The sequence below is a fragment of the Clupea harengus genome, chromosome 12 (genome assembly GCF_900700415.2).
Source record: "Clupea harengus chromosome 12, Ch_v2.0.2, whole genome shotgun sequence".
In the NCBI taxonomy this organism is placed as follows: Eukaryota; Metazoa; Chordata; class Actinopteri; order Clupeiformes; family Clupeidae; genus Clupea; species Clupea harengus.
The window spans coordinates 26,563,359-26,585,906 of NC_045163.1; the positions used below are offsets into that span (position 1 = coordinate 26,563,359).

The 22,548-nt window shown below is 44.6% G+C and overlaps 1 protein-coding gene across 3 annotated transcripts in view; it reads right to left on the bottom strand.

The window, feature by feature from the left end:
- The window catches only part of psd3l (pleckstrin and Sec7 domain containing 3, like), a 110,640-nt gene extending 93,669 nt beyond the window's left edge, over positions 1–16,971 (bottom strand). Inside the window, exons 1-3 of one of the 3 annotated variants that reach the window (XM_031578136.2) lie at positions 16,850–16,971; positions 15,191–15,237; positions 12,271–13,399 (exon numbers count right to left, since the gene is read on the bottom strand). In XM_031578136.2, the coding sequence (XP_031433996.1) occupies positions 12,271–13,287 (1,017 nt within the window). In that variant the 5' untranslated portion in view covers positions 13,288–13,399; positions 15,191–15,237; positions 16,850–16,971. Of the gene's footprint in view, positions 1–9,815; positions 10,143–12,270; positions 13,400–15,190; positions 15,238–16,849 lie in introns of those variants that run through there. The other 2 variants (XM_031578138.2, XM_031578137.2) reach the window with 2 other exon arrangements.
- Positions 16,972–22,548: the final 5,577 nt, after the last annotated feature.

Here is a 22,548-nt window from a genome sequence, read left to right on the forward strand (position 1 = left end):
ACAATACTCTGTATGAGCAACAACCCCCCCACCCCCACCCCCACCCCCACCCCCCGAACCTGGCAGCATAAATCTTGGGCAACAAGCTGTGAAGTTACAACAGAACTGGGAAAACCAAATTGCTAAGGGGACTACCAGGCTTCCATGAGAAAGTGGTTGCCATGGCTGCTCATGTTCGGCTGGGGAATGGAGGCCTCTCTTCCCCTTCCTCTCACACACACACACACACACACACACACACACACACTCACACACACACACACACACACACACACGAGTGGAGACCAACAATCCACCCAAAAGTCCTGCATTGTGTTTAGACTAATCACGACATAAATACTTACAGCTTGAGGAAACTAACAAGAGGTGTGGATGAGACTCATTACAGCAAGAGAGGTTCCTGTCACAAATCAGAGTTCTAGAGGACTTTAATATGTCCCTAACATCTCCACATTAATCCGTCAGCCCTGGGAAGCATCGATCTGCCATCAGACAGCTTCCAATATGAGCAGTGCCTTTATGGACTGAACTGAGGTAGAGGGATACTTTATTTATCCCAAGGGAAATTTAAGGATATCCGGTAGCTTATACAACTCATAGTCACAGACACACACACACACACACAAATCACATACACATAGGGAGAACATGTTCAAAAGGAGTGGTGTGGTAACAGATACAAGAATGGGTCTGACCCTATGGCAAAATATGCAGAATAGGTAATAGGATTCATTAGATGTTGACTATCCCTGTACTGGGTTGTGAATGATGTAAACATTTGACCAAAGCTTTGCTGCATTGTAACCCATTATAACATGCAGAGGTCCATTCAATTTCAGACAGCTTCCAATATGTGCAGTGCCTGCCTATATGAACTGGAAGTGGAACGGAGGTAATAGGATTCGTTAGATGTTGTTCTGTACTGTCCCTGTCCCACCAAAGCGTTGCTGCACTGTAACCCATTGTGAACATGCAGATGTCCATTTCATTGTTCTGATGAGACAATACCACTTTCAAAACCACTATACAGCACATACGGCATATACAGATGGTTCTTTCACCTGGGATGTACCACCGGGACCCCTGAAATCAATGTGAAAAATGGTTTAAATGGTTTAAATGATTTCTCATGTTTGAAACCCAATTATTTTTCGGCTGCCTGTTCTATTAGTTCTATCGATTGCCTGGAATGGGCGACCTAAAGACCCAATTTACCAACCAAAGGAGCAAATAAAACAGGATTGAGAGCGAAAACGGCTGGTGGAAACATCAGCACATATCCACGCTGTTGCACAAAAAAAGACGCTTAAGATGGAGGGGTCAAAGTGGGGTCACTAACGCTAGTGATATACTTTCTGCAAGAACGCGAGGGTCCGCGAGACGTACATTTCGTCACCAGAGGTCTACGCAAGGCTCTGTGTGGGTGTCCAATAGGGCTGTCAACGAATATTCTAAATTCGAATATATATTCGAATAGTTGTTAAAAATAGAATTTCGAATGTGAAAATGAATATTCGAATGTAAAAAAAAACAAAAAAAAACAGCGGCAGCACTGTCTGCTTTGCGGGTGGGCGCGCGCCTGAGATCAGGGACAGGTCACAGGAGTCTCACTGTCTGGCACAGAGTCACTGCTGACAGTTGACTTGCGAGATGCAGAAAGTGTAGAATCCAGCTTGACCGCAGCAGAGAAAGTGATTGTAACCCCCAAACATCTAAAGAGTGATGTCTGGAAATATTTCGGATTTTGGTCAGTTGATGGTAAACTTGTTGAGCCTACAGCTAAAGTAGTGTATAAGCTATGTAAGCTAAAGTTAGCTTACCATTCAACAACTAGCAACTTGAGGCTACATCTCCACATTTTGGAGATGTAGCCTCAAGTTGCTAGTTGTTGAATGGTAACCTAACTCTAGCTTACACACTACTTTAGCTGTAGGCTCAACAAGTTGCCTCACTGCTGACAGTTGACTTGGTGGTAGATGGCAGAAAGTGCAGAACCCTGCTTGACCGCAGCAGAGAAAGTGATTGTAACCCCCAAAAATCTAAAGAGTGATGTCTGGAAATATTTCGGATTTTGGGCAGTTGATTGTAAACTTGTTGAGCCTACAGATAAAGTAGTGTGTACGCTATGTAAGCTAGCGTTAGCTTACCATTCAACAACTAGCAACGTGAGGCTACATCTCCAAAATGTGCATCCAAGTGAATACGGCATAATATGTGGAACTTCAGCGAAACAGCCACGTTTGGATACATATTTTGCGCCGTCCGTCACAAGTTCGTTGCCTGCGGCACGACAGGAGGCCTGCACGCAAAAATTGATTTCGTTCATATGCAAGGACATGAGGCCGACCAGTGTGGTGGATGGGATAGGCTTCAGGGAGTTCTGTGAAGCACTGGAACCGAGGTACCGTATCCCTTGTTGTCGTTCATTTAAACCGCTATGCGCAGAGAGCGAGGCGGTGCGGGAGAGGCAGAGAGAGGGAGAAAGAAAGAGTGCGAGTGTGTGCAAGCTCTGCGGTCTTGGCCATTAGTTAATTTAAGTATTTTTGTGTAGGTAATATGTTGTTAAATATGTTTAAACTTAAATAAATTACCTATACAAGTAGTTATGTCTCGTTGTATTAATTTGTCCTGTTATTGACGTGCCTAATGCGCAACCAGAAATTCGAATATGTTCGAATATATGTGTTTTTTTAAAGCAAATATTCGAACGTCATTTTTGAGCCATTTTGACAGCCCTAGTGTCCAAGTACCGTCCAATTTTTTGTGATCGGACGGACTCAAGCATTTAACTCGTTCAGGCATAGAACAGATACATTTCTTGCAATGTTCAGACAAACAGAAATCTCTATTAATTTGGCCAACACTGTAGGTTACCATATCTGAATAGAAATAACAAGAAAAGTTATTACATGTTATTACAAAAGTGTTACATAATGGTGACATTTGTTTACTGTTGACTGTATTTAATTCAAGTCCGACAAATTAGGCTACCTCTTCCCAGATACTCGAGTCTTTAAAAAAAATTATTGTATTCTTTTTTAAAGCTTACCAGGATAGACATCCAAGACACACCCAAAACACATGTGTGCTTCTGCTTCCTCGCTAGTACTGAAATGTGTAGACATCTAATGCCATCTATATCTATTACCAGGTAGGTATATTACCATCTATATCTATTACCAGGTAGGTACATCTATTGCCATCTATATCTATTACCAGGTAGGTCTATTGCCATCTATATCTATTACCATCTATATCTATTACCATCTATATCTATTGCCTGGTAGGTCTATTGCCATCTATATCTATTACCATCTATATCTATTACCATCTATATCTATTGCCTGGTAGGTCTATTGCCATCTATATCTATTACCATCTAGATCTATTACCAGGTACATCTATTGCCACCTATATCTATTACCATCTATATCTATTGCCATCTATATCTATTACCAGGTAGGTACATCAGCACTGGGCAGTGATGCTATGTGATTGCTCCCTGACAGACAAGAAAAGGTCACCACACCCAAAATCCATGCCTTGGCAGACTTTCCCATTTATCGCTGGTGTTTAGGACAACCCGCCCGGGTGGAATATGCCATTTTTGCCTAGTTTCTAGGGCTGAACGATTTGGGGAAATAATCTAATTGCGATTTTTCCCCCAAATATTGCGATTGCGATTTAATATGCGATTTTTTGGTTTTATCCTAATTTTTTTCCCAACAAATCGTAATGAATGATTTCAAGATGACCAACACAATATTAGATACATTTAGTGTAAAATATTATTTCCCACAATTAAAATGTTTATTTAACTGCTTATTACAGAATCAAGAACAACAAATCGGTGGCTTTGCCACTGTGCATTTAAGTAATTTTAACAAAGTCATTGTAAGAATAAACACAAGGCATGCCCTTTTTAAACACTGGGCAAAATTTACCATCTTAAAAAAAAAAAAAAAAAAAATTATATATTTTTTTTTTTTTTTTAAGATCACGTTTTTAATCGCGAACGTTGCGGTTAGAAAATCGCGTTCTATCATATCGCGATTAAATCGCAAATGCAATTAATCGTTCAGCCCTACTAGTTTCTGCCGCCAAACTAGGGCCTGTAGTCCGAAACAGAGGAGAAGAGGAAGGAGAAGAGGAAGGAGAAGAGGAAGGCCGCTGTGAAGCGTAGCTCTGCCCGTCGGGTCGGCGGCCTTTAAGGGTTTGAGCAGCACTCTGGGCTGATCATTAAGGCTGTGTGCTGAAGCAGGCCATTAGTGAAGTTAAGCTGTGTGGTGGACGAAGCTGAGCGGCCAGCCGGATTTCCATTAAAGGTTGCAGCGAAGCCAGACGTCAGGTCAAGAGACTCCGTGTCCCTCCTGTCTAGGGCTGTGACTGTGCAGCATGAAGCGCTCCACTGCGGTGGATTGACCCAAATGAACAGTATTACTGCGCTGCACTGCGGTGGATTGACCGAAATGAACAGTATTACTGCGCTGCACTGCGGTGGATTGACCGAAATGAACAGTATTACTGCGCTGCACTGCGGTGGATTGACCGAAATGAACAGTATTACTGCGCTGCACTGCGGTGGATTGACCCAAATGAACAGTATTACGGACTAAGGTGGCCACTTCCTTTCTCTGGAAGAAAAGTGTGACTGGTCAAACAGAACATTTCCCCTTTTCCCAGGCATGAGAGCATCGGGGGGTTCCAAGGCCTGATTACAGTAACATGATTATAACTAGCGGCCAGGCAACTTCGCTGAGGAACTATGAGGACATCTAAATTTGATTAAATGGTGCCTTGTGACTTTTCTCTCATTGCTGAGGTACAGTCGGAAAACTGCGACAGCACAGAAAACCCAACATCCATGCATGAGAAGGCCCGGCTAAGCACCATGAGGGCCACTGTCAGCATATCCACTCTTGACTGAGGCAAAGGGAGAAGTAGTGAATTCCAAGAAACAGCCATACCAAGAACGCACACACAGTTGTCAATGTCAGACATTTTAACCTATTTTTCGGATGGTTTTGGCCTCAAATTGAAAAAAAAAAATCATAGTAAACAAAATAAAAAAATCAATGTATCTTCTTCACAACTATCTGTGCCCGAGTTGTTGGTTGACTGGGCTCTAAATTCATCTTGTATTGAAATTTGGAACATCTGAAGGACCAGACCTAGTGCGAAGATAAAAAAAGAAGAAAAAAAAACACACAAAAATGCAGATGTCTCAACATACACAGCTGCAGCGCTCGTTCCCTGCTAATACACCTCTGACCTCAGCACAGCTTTGACACAAAACACAAACAGGTCCTCGAGTCCAGCCGCGACAGCCCACAACACCAGTCTACAGCCTTTTAGGAGACAGATTGGGGGGGGGGGGGGCACTTTGGAGCTTGAGGCCATCATACAGGGATGGAAAATAAGCTCGCCGTTTAACCACAGGCATGAAGAACTGAAGAAAAAGTTTACAGCAGTTTGTTAATAGGTAAGCATTTTAAGAGCTGCCATATCGAAGGCTTTAACAGGACTAGTCATGAAAAGGTCTTATTAAAGACTTGATTCTTTCAGGCCTACCGGCGTTGGATTACATGGACATTACTGGGGCCCAACCAAAGCATTAGACACAGGCCAAGTCATTGAGCTAAGGCTAAAGAGAGAAGAAACACGCGTTCATAAATCACTCACAGTGTAAGCGAAAGGTAGTGTGTGGGAATGCTGTTAAAGTAGTGGATCACCACTCCCCACCAATAATCAATTGAATTGATTTAGTGTAGAATAACATTAACTCCCGTCAGACATGGGAAGACCTTCTGGGTTTCACTCAAACAGAAACTGAAAGCCTGAAGCGCAGAGGTTGCATATCCACAGCTCAATGTGTTACACTATTGCCAGTGCACTGTTAGCCTGCGGGCTTTTCATTGAGGTTAAACAGGTTATTTCAGAAAGAAAATGCTGTTACCATTGAGGCCCACTAACACTATTCATCTGTCGTCCAGAGCTGGCTAGTTAGCTGGTGAGAAGGTTTTTTTTTTTTCTAATACTCTGAAACTTGTGTGAAAAGACTGAGCCCACACCTCACGTGTATCGTGCCTGACCCCAGAGACCTGAAAAACAAGCATCATTACTCTGTAATTGAACGATGAGGTGATGTCTGTGGTTTTGCCACAGGCCAGTAGTTAGTGTTCAGCTCCATGTTCCATGAACGGGGAACAAGCTGAAACGGACAGAACAGCTCCATAAAACCTGCACCGTCTAAACTACTCCTTGCTTACCTTAACTGTAAGGACATGATAAGATGACTTCATTTGAATCAAACACAGCTGCTTACTTTGAGACAAATCCTCAATCCTCCTGTCTATCTGCTGTTGTCTGTCTTTTAACTATATTGAACTTAACTTGATAAAGATATGCCTTGTTTGCGGATTGCCAGCAAAAGTAAACCTTTTGCTAGCAGCGGTTCTTTCCAGGGGTAATTACCTGACGCTCCGGTCCAACACAACTTCCAAAAGCTAATCCTCTTACAGACTTATCACAAGTGAGCTTTGACTCCACAAAGCAAAACGAAGTCAGCCTTCTTGGCCAGTCCACACAGGCCAAACCTTGCGCCTGCTTTTAGCCACGCTGCACAGACCCGGCTATCCCTCTCATTTGGGTATTTACAGCCGATGTGCTGCTGCTGCTGTTGCTGCTGCTGCTGCTGCTACCGCTACCGCTGCTTCAGAAGGGGAAAAACATCCACCGTGGAAATTTGTCAAGTATTTCCTCCACACTGGTAGAGGAGACCTGCAATTATGCAAGTAGAGCTTCCAGGGAAGCCATCACTGGGTAGGTTGTTAACCCTACAGGGCAACACGACTAGAAGCAGCGATGATAAAAATGAGGGTTAATGAGGTGAAATGTAGGGGCTTGGCGTACGGGTCAATCCCGGAGAAAACACAGACACAAGGAAGAGAGCACAGCTTGTAAATTAGAGATGATCTATTTAGCACTCAGCACGCCTCAGCGATGCACGTCTGCACACACACACACACACACACACACACACACCAACAGACACACAGACACACACCCCTGAGAGGCAGTCCACGTCAACATTTAAATGAGCCAGATAGGCTTTGGTTAAAGCTAAGGTTTGAAAATGGCCCAACACAATAGCCCATATGGCTGATGAGTTCTTCTCCTGCTTAGGCTAATCTTACAATACAACATGATGTCTGTCTCCAAAGGAGATGAAGACATTGCTCATGTCTGTTGAGCTGAACAGCTAGGCCCTATAGGCTAATGTGGGTGACTGTGACAATGCCCTCCCATCAGCATGCTCTGTTATGATGAATCAGAACACTCTGCTCAGTTAGACCAGTGAGCAACTTCCTTTTCTTAGTTTCAGCGGTTTAGAACAGGCATGGCATTCAACAAAAACAGCAGCATCAGCTATATTTTCTGTGATGGACTTTGCCACTCAGTGTTCTCCATATCAGGAAGTGCAACATCTACTACATGTCCATTCTAGTACAGCTGCTGCACCATTTCAAATGTTCAACCAAAACATATGAAACATAGAAAAAGCCCTATAGAGCCCACAAGGCAAGTCACGACAAATTCCACATTCAGGAGGAATCCTTGAGAAATGTTGCCATTATCTGACTAAGTAATAAGTTATGTGTCCACTTCTGTTTTGGTTCATTACCATGGGCCTAAAATAAAGAGTAGTGTTCAACATAGCTTGGCAGAGGACAGTCTGTCCTAGAGAGAGGAGACAGAATACCAGTATTCCCTCTAGCTAAATGGGAAAAAAAAGACTCCTTGTTTCTCAATGAAAGATGAGTGTGCCTCAAATCCTAACTACAGACCACATCGGGGAAACATGGGCTCCAGTTCAGGGCAAAAGGGACGCTCATGATGCCTTTTGCAGAGAGACCCAAATGGAGAAAACTACTTAACTCTGTTGGTGGAAACAAGAGCTTCAGCTACTTACAGATGCGTAATCTGGCATTAGGTGCAGTGTGATCACCCTGAACTAATCCGAATGCTGAATCTTAATTAAAAAAGTAAAAACCAGATGCCTGACCATGACTGGAGACGTCCGGTTGCAGTCGTTTGGCCCATGGATGTTTTTAACACTTGCTCTCTGAGACAACAATGCATCTTTGAGCACTGAGAGACCAACCGTGCCACTCCCATGTCAGGCTGGGCCAAATGACAGGTGCTAGCAGGGGAGTTCACAAACACACACACACACACACAAACACACACACACACACACACACACACACACACACACACACACACACACACACACACACACACACACACACCCTACATGTGTTCTTGCCTCCCCCGCCACTGTAAATGCCTGGACGGTGGCCATCTCATCACAAAACTGATGACCAACAACACACACATTAATGAGCATGCAATACACACACGCCCCCAACAATCTGTTCACAATAGCGCAGAATTGTGGCACAAAAAGACTGCTGTTGGTGTGCCTGACACCCAGCAACAAAAGCCCAATCAAACCATCTGTGTAAAATATTGCACATCAGAGACACGTGCATGGCATCCAAAGCCGACCCAGTTCAAACACTGACTTGACATTCAATCACTCATTTAAAAAACTCAAGGTTATTTTTTCCTCACCAAATGAAAACCAAAAGGACAGTTGATTTGAGTCTAATATTAAGGGTCAACCCATTATAACAAATCATAAGATAACCTACTGTGTCATTGTTCTATATGACCACACTGCCAATGGTATTTGGGCTACTGAACAAAATACTCATTTGCATAGACGCTTTAGGACGAATGCTTGAAAGGCCCTGTTAAATAAGTAACATCCATTTCTGTTTTGCTGGACATTTTAGACTGAGCTGTGATGATCTGTGGTAATTTTACTGGTATTTTAATCATCAGCAGAATTGTCTGCTGATTTTAGGTTATCTTAAAGTAAATAAACAGCTCAGCTGACAACGAGATGTAGTTCGGATAGACCCTGAAGACTTTAATTGGAAGGGGGAAAGGAAAAATACCGAAGTGGAAACATTTGCTGAGGGACGATACAGTAAGGGCTCTAACCCAAATCCTGAATCTGTGCCAGGGATTTATCCGAGCAGAATCAAATCGCCACTCATCGCCACAAAGCAGCATCAGATGCATATCAAAAGCACCATTATGTGGAGTAACTGGCAATACTCTGTCGTACATGCGTGGTTGAAAAATCAACGTACGTGAGGATAATTTTTCCCATGTGTGCGAAATCTTACAGCTGTAACGTTAGCTTCAATTCTGTAGGAGAATTTTTTACTTTTGCCAGCAACCTCCATTCAATGCTTAGTGTATTGTTTATGTCTTGCATCCCAAGCTAATGCTAGCAAGCTAACACTGGAGAAAGCCAATTTACTCCAGCCATAATAGCACTTAGCACGCGTTGTGCACAACGTCACAGCATCTTCAACCACTGCAGCTCATCTTCCCTTTTACATAATTAGTTTTAAGTCAAAAGATTAAAAAAACAGAAAAACACCAGCTTGTTCGAGTAACGTTAGTTTATGCAACTTATCGCAAACCAACTTGTGTCGTGTAAAAAGGTTTAAATCAGTTCTCTACGAACGGGGCAAATCTAACAGACACAGACCACTGACAAAGGTAACCTTAAGTAAATCGGGCTGGCTAGCAGGCTACCTAAATTTACAGACTCTTAAACAACTGTAAAGAAAAAGTTGACAGGCAAGATACCACAGAGACACAACTAAATCATTACAGGTAGCCTCAGGGACCAACTGCTTGCAGCGTTAACGTAAAAGTAAGAATATCCTTACCTCATCACCCTCTTCCATATCCTCATATGTTTAATGTTAACGCCAGTTTTCATATGATATCTGGCAGTCTATTTGGTGTTGGCTAGCAGTTATGTTAGCTAATGGGACACTGACTGAACCAGACCCATGATTTCAGTGAGACAACAAATAGTTACTATGACCGCCGAAGTGTAAAAGTAATTTCCACATCTTAGATAGCCCAGTGTTGTCGTGGCTCCAGAAACGAACATTTCAGTTTGCAGAGCTGTCATTACGTGTGAGAGCGGTTGACTTGGAACGAAGGCGTGACAATTCTGTGCAATGTATTTCAGCGAGAAGTGAAATACAAGAATCAATCATTATTTTGAAATCAATGAATAGACTAGAATGTAAAATGTGCTCATGTTTACACCATAGTATAAAGTATGTACTTACCCACTCGAGGAGTGTTTCTTAACAATACAATATTCCCATATATTTCTCACTCGCTCCGCATCTGCTACACTTTGACCTCCGCGTTTATCGCGACTTTTGTTTTCCTTTCCATCCCTTCCCCTCAAGCACCGTGACACTTGGTACATTCCTGTTTCAAACAGCTCTCTAGTCCTTCCCATTCCACGCTTTGCCATGCTTACACCAATTAAGTTACAGTAAAAGCAGCGTTACTGTAATGCAAGTGGCCTTGTACAATAGATTTATTTTCAATAATTGCTAAAAAATAATATTTTATCATTCTGATTTTAGTTAATGCAATAAAACACAAGCGCTAGTCTCAGCTCTCTTAAAGACCTATAATGCTATAAAGCCTAGGTTATCAAATGTCAAAAATGCTGTGCGGTATGCGGTATTGATAGGTGCGGCATTGATTTAAAAAAAAAAAAAAAAAAAAAAGATAAATGAAAATAACTGATGATCCAGCAGTGATTTAGCAGTTTACTGTGCATTAAAGTAGCTTTATTATAACTAGCCAACACCGTTGTTATTGCATACAGGCTAATGCATAAAACAACTCCGAATTACACCGAATTACTTCGCAAAGGACAGTGTCATGGCGTGATTATTTTATGCACCTCTACACATTTTCCTGTCTGCAGTCTGCTGATGTTCCCGGGTAGCTTTGGCCACACCCTGATTTACAGTTTTCTGGAACATGTACAGACTGAACACCATTATTATGTGCATCTCCAAAAAAAAAATCTTATTTTTGTATCACACAAGTAGCCCTCTGAAATCTACTGAAGTTTCATATTTCTAAAACATATGGTCAGGCAGATAATCTCATCCAGTTTCATGGTTCTTTATGGCGTTGGGTTGCAATGAAGCAAGGCTGAGGTGATGAAATTAATCTCTGTGAACTCGTGCATTTCTTCAATTCAGAACTAAACATCAGCTGATATTTTAGTTTCTTGACTGCATTAGACAATTACATTTGTGGTCATATGTGTTTGTTGCCATGGTTATAGGCCTATATTTCATTAAAAGAACATGTAGTGGGTACACAAGTTCAAAGTTCAATCCCATGCAAAAGGCCTGTTCAGGTTTCAGTATTGATGTCCAGCCTGCACGTTTCTTTTATATAAGTAAATGTTTTCTGTCAATACATAACGTGCATAGGGTTCATAGCCAAAAGACTACAACAAGAATCCAATGAGTTGTGGAGTAAATGTGAGTTACTGTAGATTCATTGGTGTGGTAAATACTAGAGTTAAGTATAATCTGAACTCTCTCAAGAGAAATTAAAAATAAATTCAATTTTCTTTATCATAGAGAGGGATAAAAGACTGGGGAGGGGGGGGGTCCAATTCTAGCTAACCTTTCTGCATTCTCCATTAATCCCCTTCTGCCCCCGCTAACTTTGCAATTATATAAGGAAGTGAAGGAATACGCATCAATGCAGTTCTCAATTAGAAGCGTGCATTTCTACCCTTAATATCTTCAGTGGCACTGACTCCACAAACACCATATCTTTCATCAAAATGCAAAGACTTCAGAGGGAATGGGAGCAAAAGCATTTTCTTTCTGGTCCATTTACTCAAAGGAATGACGGAGACAAACCCCGGATACCTACTAGCTATCAGTCCATCTGGGTGGGGAGCAAGACCAAGTCTTATTCACCATGTGTGGTCATGTCTTGTAGTCTTATCCGTATGCAGCAGGCCAACACTCACTGACAAGATCATCTGAACCATGGATATTAATGTGGAAAATGGCTCTCTGGACATATTAAAGGATTATTTTCCTCTGGGTTTTTTGCTGAAAAGAACTAGGTTATCCTCACTGTGCTGAATTATCACTGGGTGATGAGATGAGAGTAGGACGGCATATGTGACACTGAGGAAGTGAACGTTACCACGGTCATAACATTAGGCTTTTAGAATATTATAGAAACATACTTGCATATAAATATTACCCGTTACATTTTTCATTTGCAAGAACAGTTATTAACCTGGGAACATTGTCAGTGTTTCCGACTCACCTTGGGGGGAACGCCAGGCTTGGGGGATCGGTAGTCCATTGAGGTGCTCATAGCAGAGGACTGCTCCACTGGAGTGACTGCAGGCTTGGTAGGAGCCCCAGCTGCAGCTGTCTCACGCACCGCAGGGGGAGGTGATGTCTTCACACAGGGCTCTGTAGCCGGTGCTGGTTTGGAGGTGTCCTGCTTGCTCTCGGATTTCCTGTATATATCACCAGACAGCTTTGAGGACCTCTGTATGACGGCAGACAAAAAGGTAGCTTTCTCCGGGCTCCTGGGTAGTCCTGCTGCCTGCTGCGCCTTGCCCTGGCGACCAGCCTCCTCCTTCTGCTTAGCGCTGTGCACCCAGCTGTTACTGGAAGACCGACACACACTGGTGCCCATGGTGGGTTGGACAGGGGTCTGGTAAACGCTCTTAGGCTTGGTGTCCTCTGCCAGCTTTCCTTCTGGAGTTATTTTCAGAGACTCGTTTGTCCCTTCTGGGTAAAGGAAGCTGGTTCGGGCAGTTGTTGGAGGTTTGGGGGGCACTTTGGGGGATGTGCTACCCGTAGGTGGTAATGGGCTCTCCTCACTCATGGTAACTATGGTAACTGGGCTTTCTTCACGTAAGATCCACACAGGGGCCACGGGGGGGCACCTTGGGTCGTCGGACGGGAGAGTGGGGTTCTCCTCCTCCTCCGTCAAACTCACGCGCTCCTCATCTGTGTGCAGACTCGTCTGGTCGCTGGCACCTCTTGCAGAGCTCTCAGTGGAGCGAGCCAAAGGCCTGCAGGTTCCCTCCTCAAGGTGTTCCTGGTTGCTGATGGCACAGGGCTCTGCTCTCGAAGCATCCACACCTCTACGCTCCGAGCTCTGCTGCGGTGGGCTTGGCCCTGGACCTTCGGCTGCAACGCTGTGGTATCCTTCCTCTGAAGCGGCCAGGCAGGCTCTGCGAGCAGGACACGGCTGCTGGCGGGCCTTGGAGGGCGACTGCAGTTGGATGAAGAGGAAGGAAGTTTTGACCTGATGATGATCTCCCATTTCCTCTAGGGGAGGGCAATCTCACCAAGCGCTACAGGAGGGGCATTGCCGACGAAGCCCAGCCGAAGCCTCACAGAGAGCAGGTTCCCAGGGCGAACCCATGATCCCCCCTCTAAACAGACCATAATAAGAAAAGTACCGGAGTAAATACTGAAAGTAGTTCCACATTTTCAACATTAATTACATTGACTGTCGAGTAGGGGAACTGTTAATTGTGAACATTCTGTCTTTGTGCTGTATGTAGGCTGTCGGTGTCTGTTGATGTGTACTACTCTAAGTAGTGTAAATGAATGCCCTTCCAAGTCAGGTAAGTTGCAGGGTCACCAGGAGATATATATGAGCAGGCAGAGAATATATAGATGAGATAAATGTCTAACAACAAACAACAAAGCTGTCAGCTTTACACGCCATAACCTCGCCATAACCTCAGTCTTATACATGTTGTTTACTGAAGCAAGACAAGCTCATATTTTTGCATTCACGTATGTATGCAATTTCAGCTTTCTTTCTTGAAAACCAGTCGAGTCCTATAAGCTAAACACTGCCCTGCCCCCAACCAAAGCGTAACATCTCAGTGCTACGATCTAAACATAATCCTCCGGTCACCTCGCGCAAATAAGCATCCACACTGCTTTAGCATTGGGTTACATTATAGGGCCGTAAACTCCTGCAAGAGCCAGACAACTCAGCTTTTTCCCCCTCTCTTCCTGAAACATAAAACAGAGAAGTGAAACACTGTTTGGGCAATCCCGTAATTATGCTCAGAATGGTTTAACTGTAGCGAAGGCCAGACCCCAGCTGTGTTATGTAAGTAGGTGTAACCACACTGTAAAAGTGTACAGAAATCTATCTAATCTCTCTGTGGTGAAGAGGCATAATGTTAGATAACCACAGTACTTTTAGATTGAAAAATACAAATGAAAAAAAACGTGTCATAACATGAGGCCGTGAGAATGTAATGCAGTTTAGATCTCATGATCTGTTTCCGGAAATGCCTGGTCATGATCTGTTTCCAGAAATGCTTGGTCATGCTCTGTTGCAAACCCACCATTTCCAATAAGAGCAGCTAAAAGACAGAGATCAGCAAGTCTCTAGCATGACACTAAAACACCAGGCTGGCAATCAACAAACAATTGGTAGACTTGCCATTTAAACAGGCTGAATCTTTAGAGCCCCTTTGGAAATTCAACTTCAGCATATTATGGGATGTTAGAAACGAATGGCTAGCAGAAGTACTCAAACTATAGAGAAGAAGAAAAAAAAACGTTTCTATTTTTAGTTAGACACTCATGTTAGTGTTCATGGGGGCCACCAGACCACCCCACTTAAAGCCGTGGAGTTTCTGCTGAGCCGAGGCACTTGAAAGAGCATGGCACTCTGCCAAGCCAGCCCCCCCCCCCCCCCCCCCCCCCCCCCCTCTTGGCCATTATTTATTCTGGAGCCGAGGCTTACGAAACGTGTATAATGCCAGTCTGTCGCGGGATCCCTGTAATGCAGTGGTCAGCCAGAACTACACACACAAGCAGTGAGAGGCTAATGTAACTCACGAGAGGGACAGCTATGCCCAAGGATCATTCAATCACTGCCCACTGTGGTTTAGCCATTGTCTGCCTGAGGTGAAAAAAAGTTCACACTGTAGTATAATGATGAGTTTATGTTGTCACTGACCCCCTAAGGTTTCAAAAAAGCTAAGTGTTTCAGAGGCCTCAACTTCTGCTTTGTTTGTGCGGGTGTGTGTGTGTGTGTTCGTGTGTGTGTGTGTGTGTGTGTGTTCGCGTGTGTGTGTGTGTGTGTGTGTGTGTGTGTGTGTGTGTGTGTGTGTGTGTGTGTGTGTGTGTGTGTGTGTGTGTGTGTGTGTGTGTGTGTGTGTGTGTGTGTGTGTGTGTGTGTGGTATAGACCTACCTACATTTTCCAGCATTCATTCAGCAATGACCATATTCATGGGTATTCTGTTTTCAAAAGATGACAAAATGTTACAGTAAAATTAGTACAATTTTCAAATATTCTAATAGAACAAATGCATTCCTTGTCAAAGCTGAAAATCACAACCATTACTCCGCAGGTCCAACCCTCACACTGTCTCAGACACCCAAACCAGGAACAAAAGAAATCCTCCTCCACAAACCTGTACACCCAGACCCACATCATCCGTCCAGAACACACAAAAAAAATCCAGGCCTCCACAAGGTTTCCTCAACTCCAGTTTGTCTGTAAACAGCTCTGATTCGTTAAATGCTTACAGCACTTTGGCCAAGAGTCTGAGTTTCAATTCCAATTGGCTTGGAGTTATTGAAACCAAACACAGAGGAAATGACATCACCGGGGAGGGGGGCTCCCAGTGAGCCCTGCTCTGTGCACTTTTCTCAGTCACCTCACCCCAGTCCGTGACTGGGACCTATAAAAAAAAGGGGGGCTGTGCTGACGCTCTCTCTTGCAATGAAAGCATTGTCCTGGCAGCCCCTGCGCTGTGGGCTGGGCAGCCGTCAGGGCAGCAGGGGAACACAGCTGTGGGCAGCAGCAATGGCTGACCACCCCTCTACTTTCACCAAAAAGCTCTTCTAAGTACATTTTTCCATTGCAAATGGCAACGGAGAAATACACTTAAACATACCACTTTAAATGTATTCCATGTAAGGATCGTTGTCGTTCATCCAGGAAAAAGGAACCGGTCTTATGGATGTGAAAGATTCTGAGAGAGATTCGGTCATCATAACATGAAAGGCACGAAGCTTGTCTTGAACGTGCACCAACATCTCCTGGATGCTGATGGCATCCATCCTGATAAAGCTTTCTGCTGGGTGGTGCTGTGCATGGGCACCAAAGCAAACATTCACAGTGCCGATAAAGCAAAACAGTGGGAAGAGTTTGCATAGTCCAGCCTACAGCTCATGGTCCTGACAAAACAACACGGAGAAATGTCTGCCTGAAACAAAACTCTCTTTATTGAGTGTTGCAGAGAAAGTCACCAAGTTCAAGCTGTCGGCACTCCATGGACATTTGAGAATGGAGTGGGTGTGATTGTACAGGATCATGAATGAAGTTTTCTCACAGTGAAATACACTGGAAAAAGAACTTCTTCATATAGTCATTTCACAGATAGTCATCTGTTAATAAATAAAACAGAAATAGGCCAGTAATTTACAATAAACAAAAAAAAACACATAAACAAATAAATTCATGATTCAAGCTCAGATATAATACGAGATGAATCATACATCCCTTTAGGCATCTTGGCATAATTTAGGATGTCTGACTAGTGACTTTAGTGTAATTTGAGGTTAGCGGATTGCCCTTTAACTTATGTAATCATTTGACTCCTCAGTTCATGCACAACTTAGCCGACATTATATGACTCATTATTTTAAGCACATTAAACTCTAGAGCATGTTCTACTGAGTGACCGGACGCCAAGTGCATCTGAGGACATGATGCACCTGCGCAAAAGGGTGTTTTGTCACTGAAAAAATATTTTAAAGCAATTTTACAAGCATGTGGTCAACTAAATAAAACCATCGTATTGACTGTTCAACGTGTGTCCACTCATAAATGCAATGTACTTACCATGTTACCATTTGCCCGTAGAACCAGAAGCAGGTCCCTTGACTTTAACTTGAGCTCTTCGATGCGCAAGAAACATGCGCTACGGAGCGATCAACAAACGTTACAGCTTTGGCTCGAAGAAGTCATTCTGGTCGAAGTGCGAAGTCGAGAGAGACAGACATCACCTCGCTCCATTCGCACGTCTGAGTGGGGAGAAATGTCAGTCTCGGTACGTGTGTCTCAGCCTTGGTTCTGGCTAAACGCGTGGCGTGTCGCTGGTTGCCCCAGTTCTTGCCCATTTCCCTCGTTCTGCGAGAAAACCAGCAGGTTTCTTATAAACGCAGTTACCGTTTCTGGTCAATATGGCTGAGACAGGCAGAGAGTCCATCCAAAGGGAGTTTTCACAACGCTGAAAAAGTAGAGTCATGAGAGAAGTGAGCCAACTCCAGTGGTTTTAGCAGCATCTGTTGGTTTAGATATGTTTTACGAGACAGGGTGGTGTACAATTCAGGGTCAACTTCTTAAATCAACCACAAATCTAGCCCTAACTGCCTGAGTATGTTTATTTGACGTTCGATGCATGGACAGATTATGTTAATAACAATGAGGGCACTGCAAAGAAGTCTAGTGAAATATGAATAATTATCAGAAAGTGAATGAGTTTTCGTGCATATTGTCATGCACAGACATGTAACTTTGGAGACCGTGTCAAGGGTCAAACTTGTCAAACTGGTTGTCACATACAGCTCTTAGAATCTCTGTGGTAGGTCAGTCCGCGCAAGGGAAACTGTGGGAGAATGCGCATGCCCCTATTTAAGCCAATGTAAATGCGTTATAAGTTTGGTATAATTAGAAGCATACACTGGGTGTTTACTTGTTGGAATTGTCAATAGGTTCTTTTTGAAGGGGACTTTAGTGGAGCTGTTTTTAATTTCCAGAGCTTTTTTCTTGTACCCCTCTAATCCTGGAACTATGACACACTTGTGTCAGTTTGGGACAATGCATGGATTGTGCTCAAAGGCAATGATCTTATTCTCCTTACGTGGCTTCACTGCACTGGTCCAACTGGGTGATTGCAGACTGTACTTACATCCAGCATCCCACCCTTTGTGTGTGTGTGTGCTTGTGTGTGTGTGTGTGTGCTTGTGTGTGTGTGTGTGTGCTTGTGTGTGTGTGTGTGTGCTTCTGCGTTTAGGAGAATGCAGACTGTACTTACATCCAGCATACCACCCTTTCCTATGGCTCCAAATCACCACTGGTTTTCTCTACAAGAAAGTCACTATAAGGACTGTGTGTGTGTGCGTGCGTGCGTGCGTGCGTGCGTGCGTGCGTGCGTGCGCGCGTGTGCGTGCGTGCGTGCGTGCGTGTGTGTGTGTGTGCTTGTGTGTGTGTGTGTGTGTGTGTGTGTGTGTGTGTGTGTGTGTGTGTGTGTGTGTGTGTGTGTGTGTGCGCATGCGTGTGTGTGTGTGTGTGTGTGTGTGTGTGTGATGGTGATGACATTTGCATCACCTGCAGTGTTATCTATGCATACGTTAAGGCTAGCAGCTTTCATGATACATTCACCTGTGCATGACATGGGATTTGCAAGAGGGTCATCAAGAATCTGTAGCTTGTGTCCACAAAAATCATCTGTGAATCATTATTCTGGGATACATCCTCTTTTGGGCCCAATGGAAAGCTCACATAGTAATTCAGCTCTGGCCCCAGTGATTGATGGGAAATGGGTGTTGTACTTGTTGAGAATTCAGTCATATAAACACTCCATGAATCTTACATGAATGATGGTGATTTTGTGGATTGGCTTTTTCTAGTATGTGGCACACTTACATTATAAACATGAGGTTGAGAAATATTTCAAAAGAAAGCTCCCACCCCTCTTAACATATACTGAGTTATATACACAGTTTCCTGCTTTTTGAAAGAGAAGTTAAAATATTTGTTTACATATAATCCTTTTAAAAGGACCTACTACTGAACTGAATGCATTATTACTTTTTCTTGGTGTGCGCAAAACAATATGAGTTTCGCCGTGTACAACACTGTCACATCTGTACGAGCAGTAGAGCAAATATATATATATTTCACGGCACAGTTCAGAAAGAGGCAGCCTCAGTATGTCGGAAATGAGGACATTCCATTTATGAAATTAATCTCTTTCTACTTTGAGGCCAAGGCTCATTAGAGACCGTTTCTCCCCTAATTTAAAGAAATGGGTCAGAGAGTGGCCCAGCACGCAGCCACCCTACCTCTCCCTGCTGTTATCAGTTAGCTTAGCTCCATATAGCCCTGGAGAGACCCAGTCTGCATGCATGCAGTTAGCTTAGCTCCATATAGCCCTGGAGAGACCCAGTCTGCATGTATGCAGTTAGCTTAGCTCCATATAGCCCTGGAGAGACCCAGTCTGCATGTATGCAGTTAGCTTAGCTCCATATAGCCCTGGAGAGACCCAGTCTGCATGCATGCAGGGCATGTTGATAGCCTGCTTCTTAAAAAAAAAAGTGCTTATTTGCTCAAGCAAAGGGCAATAGTGCATCTCCACAGAAAAAGGGAGTGTCTCCCTGTAACGCTCCCCTGTGCTGTGGTGGTTCGTGCCAAAGGAGGCGAAGACAGTTGCCTGGGGCTACATCAGTGTGTGTGTGTGTGGGGGGGGGGGGGGGGGGCAGCAGGGCATACAGGTTTCTGAAGGAGGAGGAACCCTTAAGCGGAACATGATGTTTGATGTGATTTTAAAATTTGAATGAAGGGGTGGTGTAAAGTTGTGTAGTTGCCCGGGGCGGTCACTGAGCCAGATCTGCCCCTGCTGCTGTATCACACACCTATCGGTGGGGTTGTGGGGCAATTACAGTTCATGCAGTTTGGTCTGACAGGGGCAGGGGCGGCGGGGGTGTGTTTAGATTTCATTCATGTGAACGCATAAACATTCACAAACAAGCTCTTTTGCATGGCAGTGTAATGGCATTTCAAAGTGCTGTGCTCTTCAACCCTACGGGCTTATCTGTCAGTAACTCTGTCAAATGTGAAGTCCTTCATTATGAAGCAGTATATTTTCCATCAAATGTAGCAATGTTGGCCACATGTTCTTCCAGCTGTCTGGCCTGTCTTACTGGTCCCTCCCCTATTGTTGGCGCACAGTCCTGGCTCTGTAAATGGGACGCAAACAAATTGGCTCGGACCGAACCACACACTATTCCAGCCAATCAACAACGTCACTTCAGGAGTGGGGCTGCGTTTGATTGGCTGTTGAGCTCAAATATCAAGAGCCTTTTATCAGGATCAAGGACTGCACCTTTAAGGGATGTTTTTTTTTGTGTCTGTGGTGCTGTAGTGGGCTCTCCCCATTGCCACTGGGCTGGGGGGGGGGGCAAAGGGCCAGTGAACGAGACCCCCTCCCCTCCCCATGTCCAATGATTTATGGAATGTGATATGAAGGCACCACATTAAAACAATCATTGCAGGCTCTCTTGACAGGCTACAAGAGCCCCAGATGTTGACCCCAGTCGGGGGTCGCTCTAATTGCAGCGCAGCATGCTGGCGCAGGAATTCCAGTCCAAACAGAGCGCCGTCTGAAAGGGCCATTGTTGCGGGCCTGCGCCGCATGCAGAGGTGAGCTGCACTCTGGCAGCCATGCACAGACCTGAGAGGGGGTCCCCTCATCCTGCAAGAGGGTCCCCACATCCTGAGAGGGGGTCCCCACATCCTGGGAGGGGGTCCCCACATCCTGAGAGGGGGTCCCCACAGCCTGAGAGGGGGTCCCCACAGCCTGCAAGAGGGGGTCCCCACATCCTGGGAGGGGGTCCCCACAGCCTGCGAGAGGGTCCCCACAGCCTGCAAGAGGGTCCCCACAGCCTGCGAGAGGGTCCCCACATCCTGCGAGGGGAACACCAAACTGTAAAGTAAAATGGCTGGAGGTAATCAACAACAGTCATCCTGTAAGTGCCATGGAAACTTTTCATTCATTTGAATATTAAGGATGGTGAATTGTAGTGTTGAAGGTAGGTCAGAACAGAGCAGAGCAGAACTGACTTTAAAGGACACTTGGTTGATAAATATGGACTTTCATCTAGTTCCGAGAGGCCCACCCATCGCTCTTGTTATCCGTGTTTGTGAGAGTCCGGCGTGGGTCAGAACATCCATAGCTCCCTCTGCAGAGGAGAGGTGGCAGTGATGTGTCAGTAGTGGTTCTAGTGTCTGATGTGGGGTACCGTCTTCAGTCATTCAGTTCTGACATGCCCCATGTAGACTGCTCACACTGGACCTGTCCTAGGGTGAGGAACTGGGACAGCTGAACCGCATTTCCTGGGAAATAGTGAATGTTTTGAATAGAATTTGACCAATATTTACAAACCGCATCACTTACTTCACCCAGGGCTGTTGACATTGTGACACACAACATCTGTTTTTGTCCGTTTTCAATAATCTTGTTGTGAATGGTCTATACATCTAGTATCCCTCTGACTGTGGTGCACAGCAGTCCCATCAGTTACACCAGTCAGTGTGAATGTACTGCACCAGTATAGTAATGTCTCTCTCTCTCCCTCTCCCTATCTCCCTCACTCTCTCTCTCTCTCTCTCTATTGCTTTCTCTCTCTCCCTCTCTCTCCCTCAGTCTCTCCCTCTCTCTCTCTCTCATCTCTCTCTCTGTCGCTCTCTCTCTCCCTCACTCTCTCTCTCTGTCTCTCTCTCCCTCCCTCTCTCTCTCTCCCTCACTCTCTTTCTCTCTCTCTCCCTCTCTCTCTCTCACTCACTCTCTCTCTCTCTCTCCGTCTCTCTCTCTCTTTCTCTCTGTCTGCCTGACTCTCCCCTTACTGTAAGTCTTTATAAGTAATGATCATTTTCATTGCTTGTCTAAGGCAGCGCAGTGCCAACTAACACTGGACACAACATGTGCAGAAGACTGAACGCCAGTGCAAGAAGAAGAAGAAGGCTAAAGTCACTGAACACTTCAGAAAGCCATAGCACTGCAACAACAAAGGGTGCATTTACAGTACTGAACTAACGTTCGGAGCACATAAGCATTGGCACCGCGGCGCTGACTTGGGATCAGCATTAGATCCGCTCACTGGAGCCGGCCCAATGGGAGAAGAAGCACTCTCTTTGTTCTCCGCTTCACTCAAAATGGAGTCAAAAAAGCATCATTATGTCAACTGTTCTGACCTTGTCCCCCCTGGCTCTTGAACTTGGCAGTAGAATGACCTAATGTGCAGCCCACAACACGACCTTCACATGCCAAAGCAGTCTGGTGGGACAGAATATATCACACAAACACACACACACACACACACACACACACACACAGGGCCATTCCCAGAGAAAACATACACACCATAAGTGTGGACCTGATGACAGCAAACACCGGAGGTTTCCGAATTGAATTTATTTGACTGGCAGTACGTGCCTCCTCACAGGGCATCACACCTGATGTGCAGAGTTCTGCAGACCTGTAGTTTAAAAACACAAATCAGCGTAGAAACCACCGAAACCGCAGGCATAGAAAAATAAAAAACAGATGATATATGATCGACCCTGAATATGAGCAGTGGGCGTTTTAATGAGGTGCCCTGGTGCCAAGGGACTGCAGCACTGAACACCAATGGGCATCCCCTGCACGCTGGGTTTGAACAGTTCCTTTACCATGAAGTAATCGCCTTCACCGCTGTCCAAGACAAACTTGTAAAGAGGCACATGGAAGAGTTGCAGGATACAGTGTTGAGTGTTGAGTG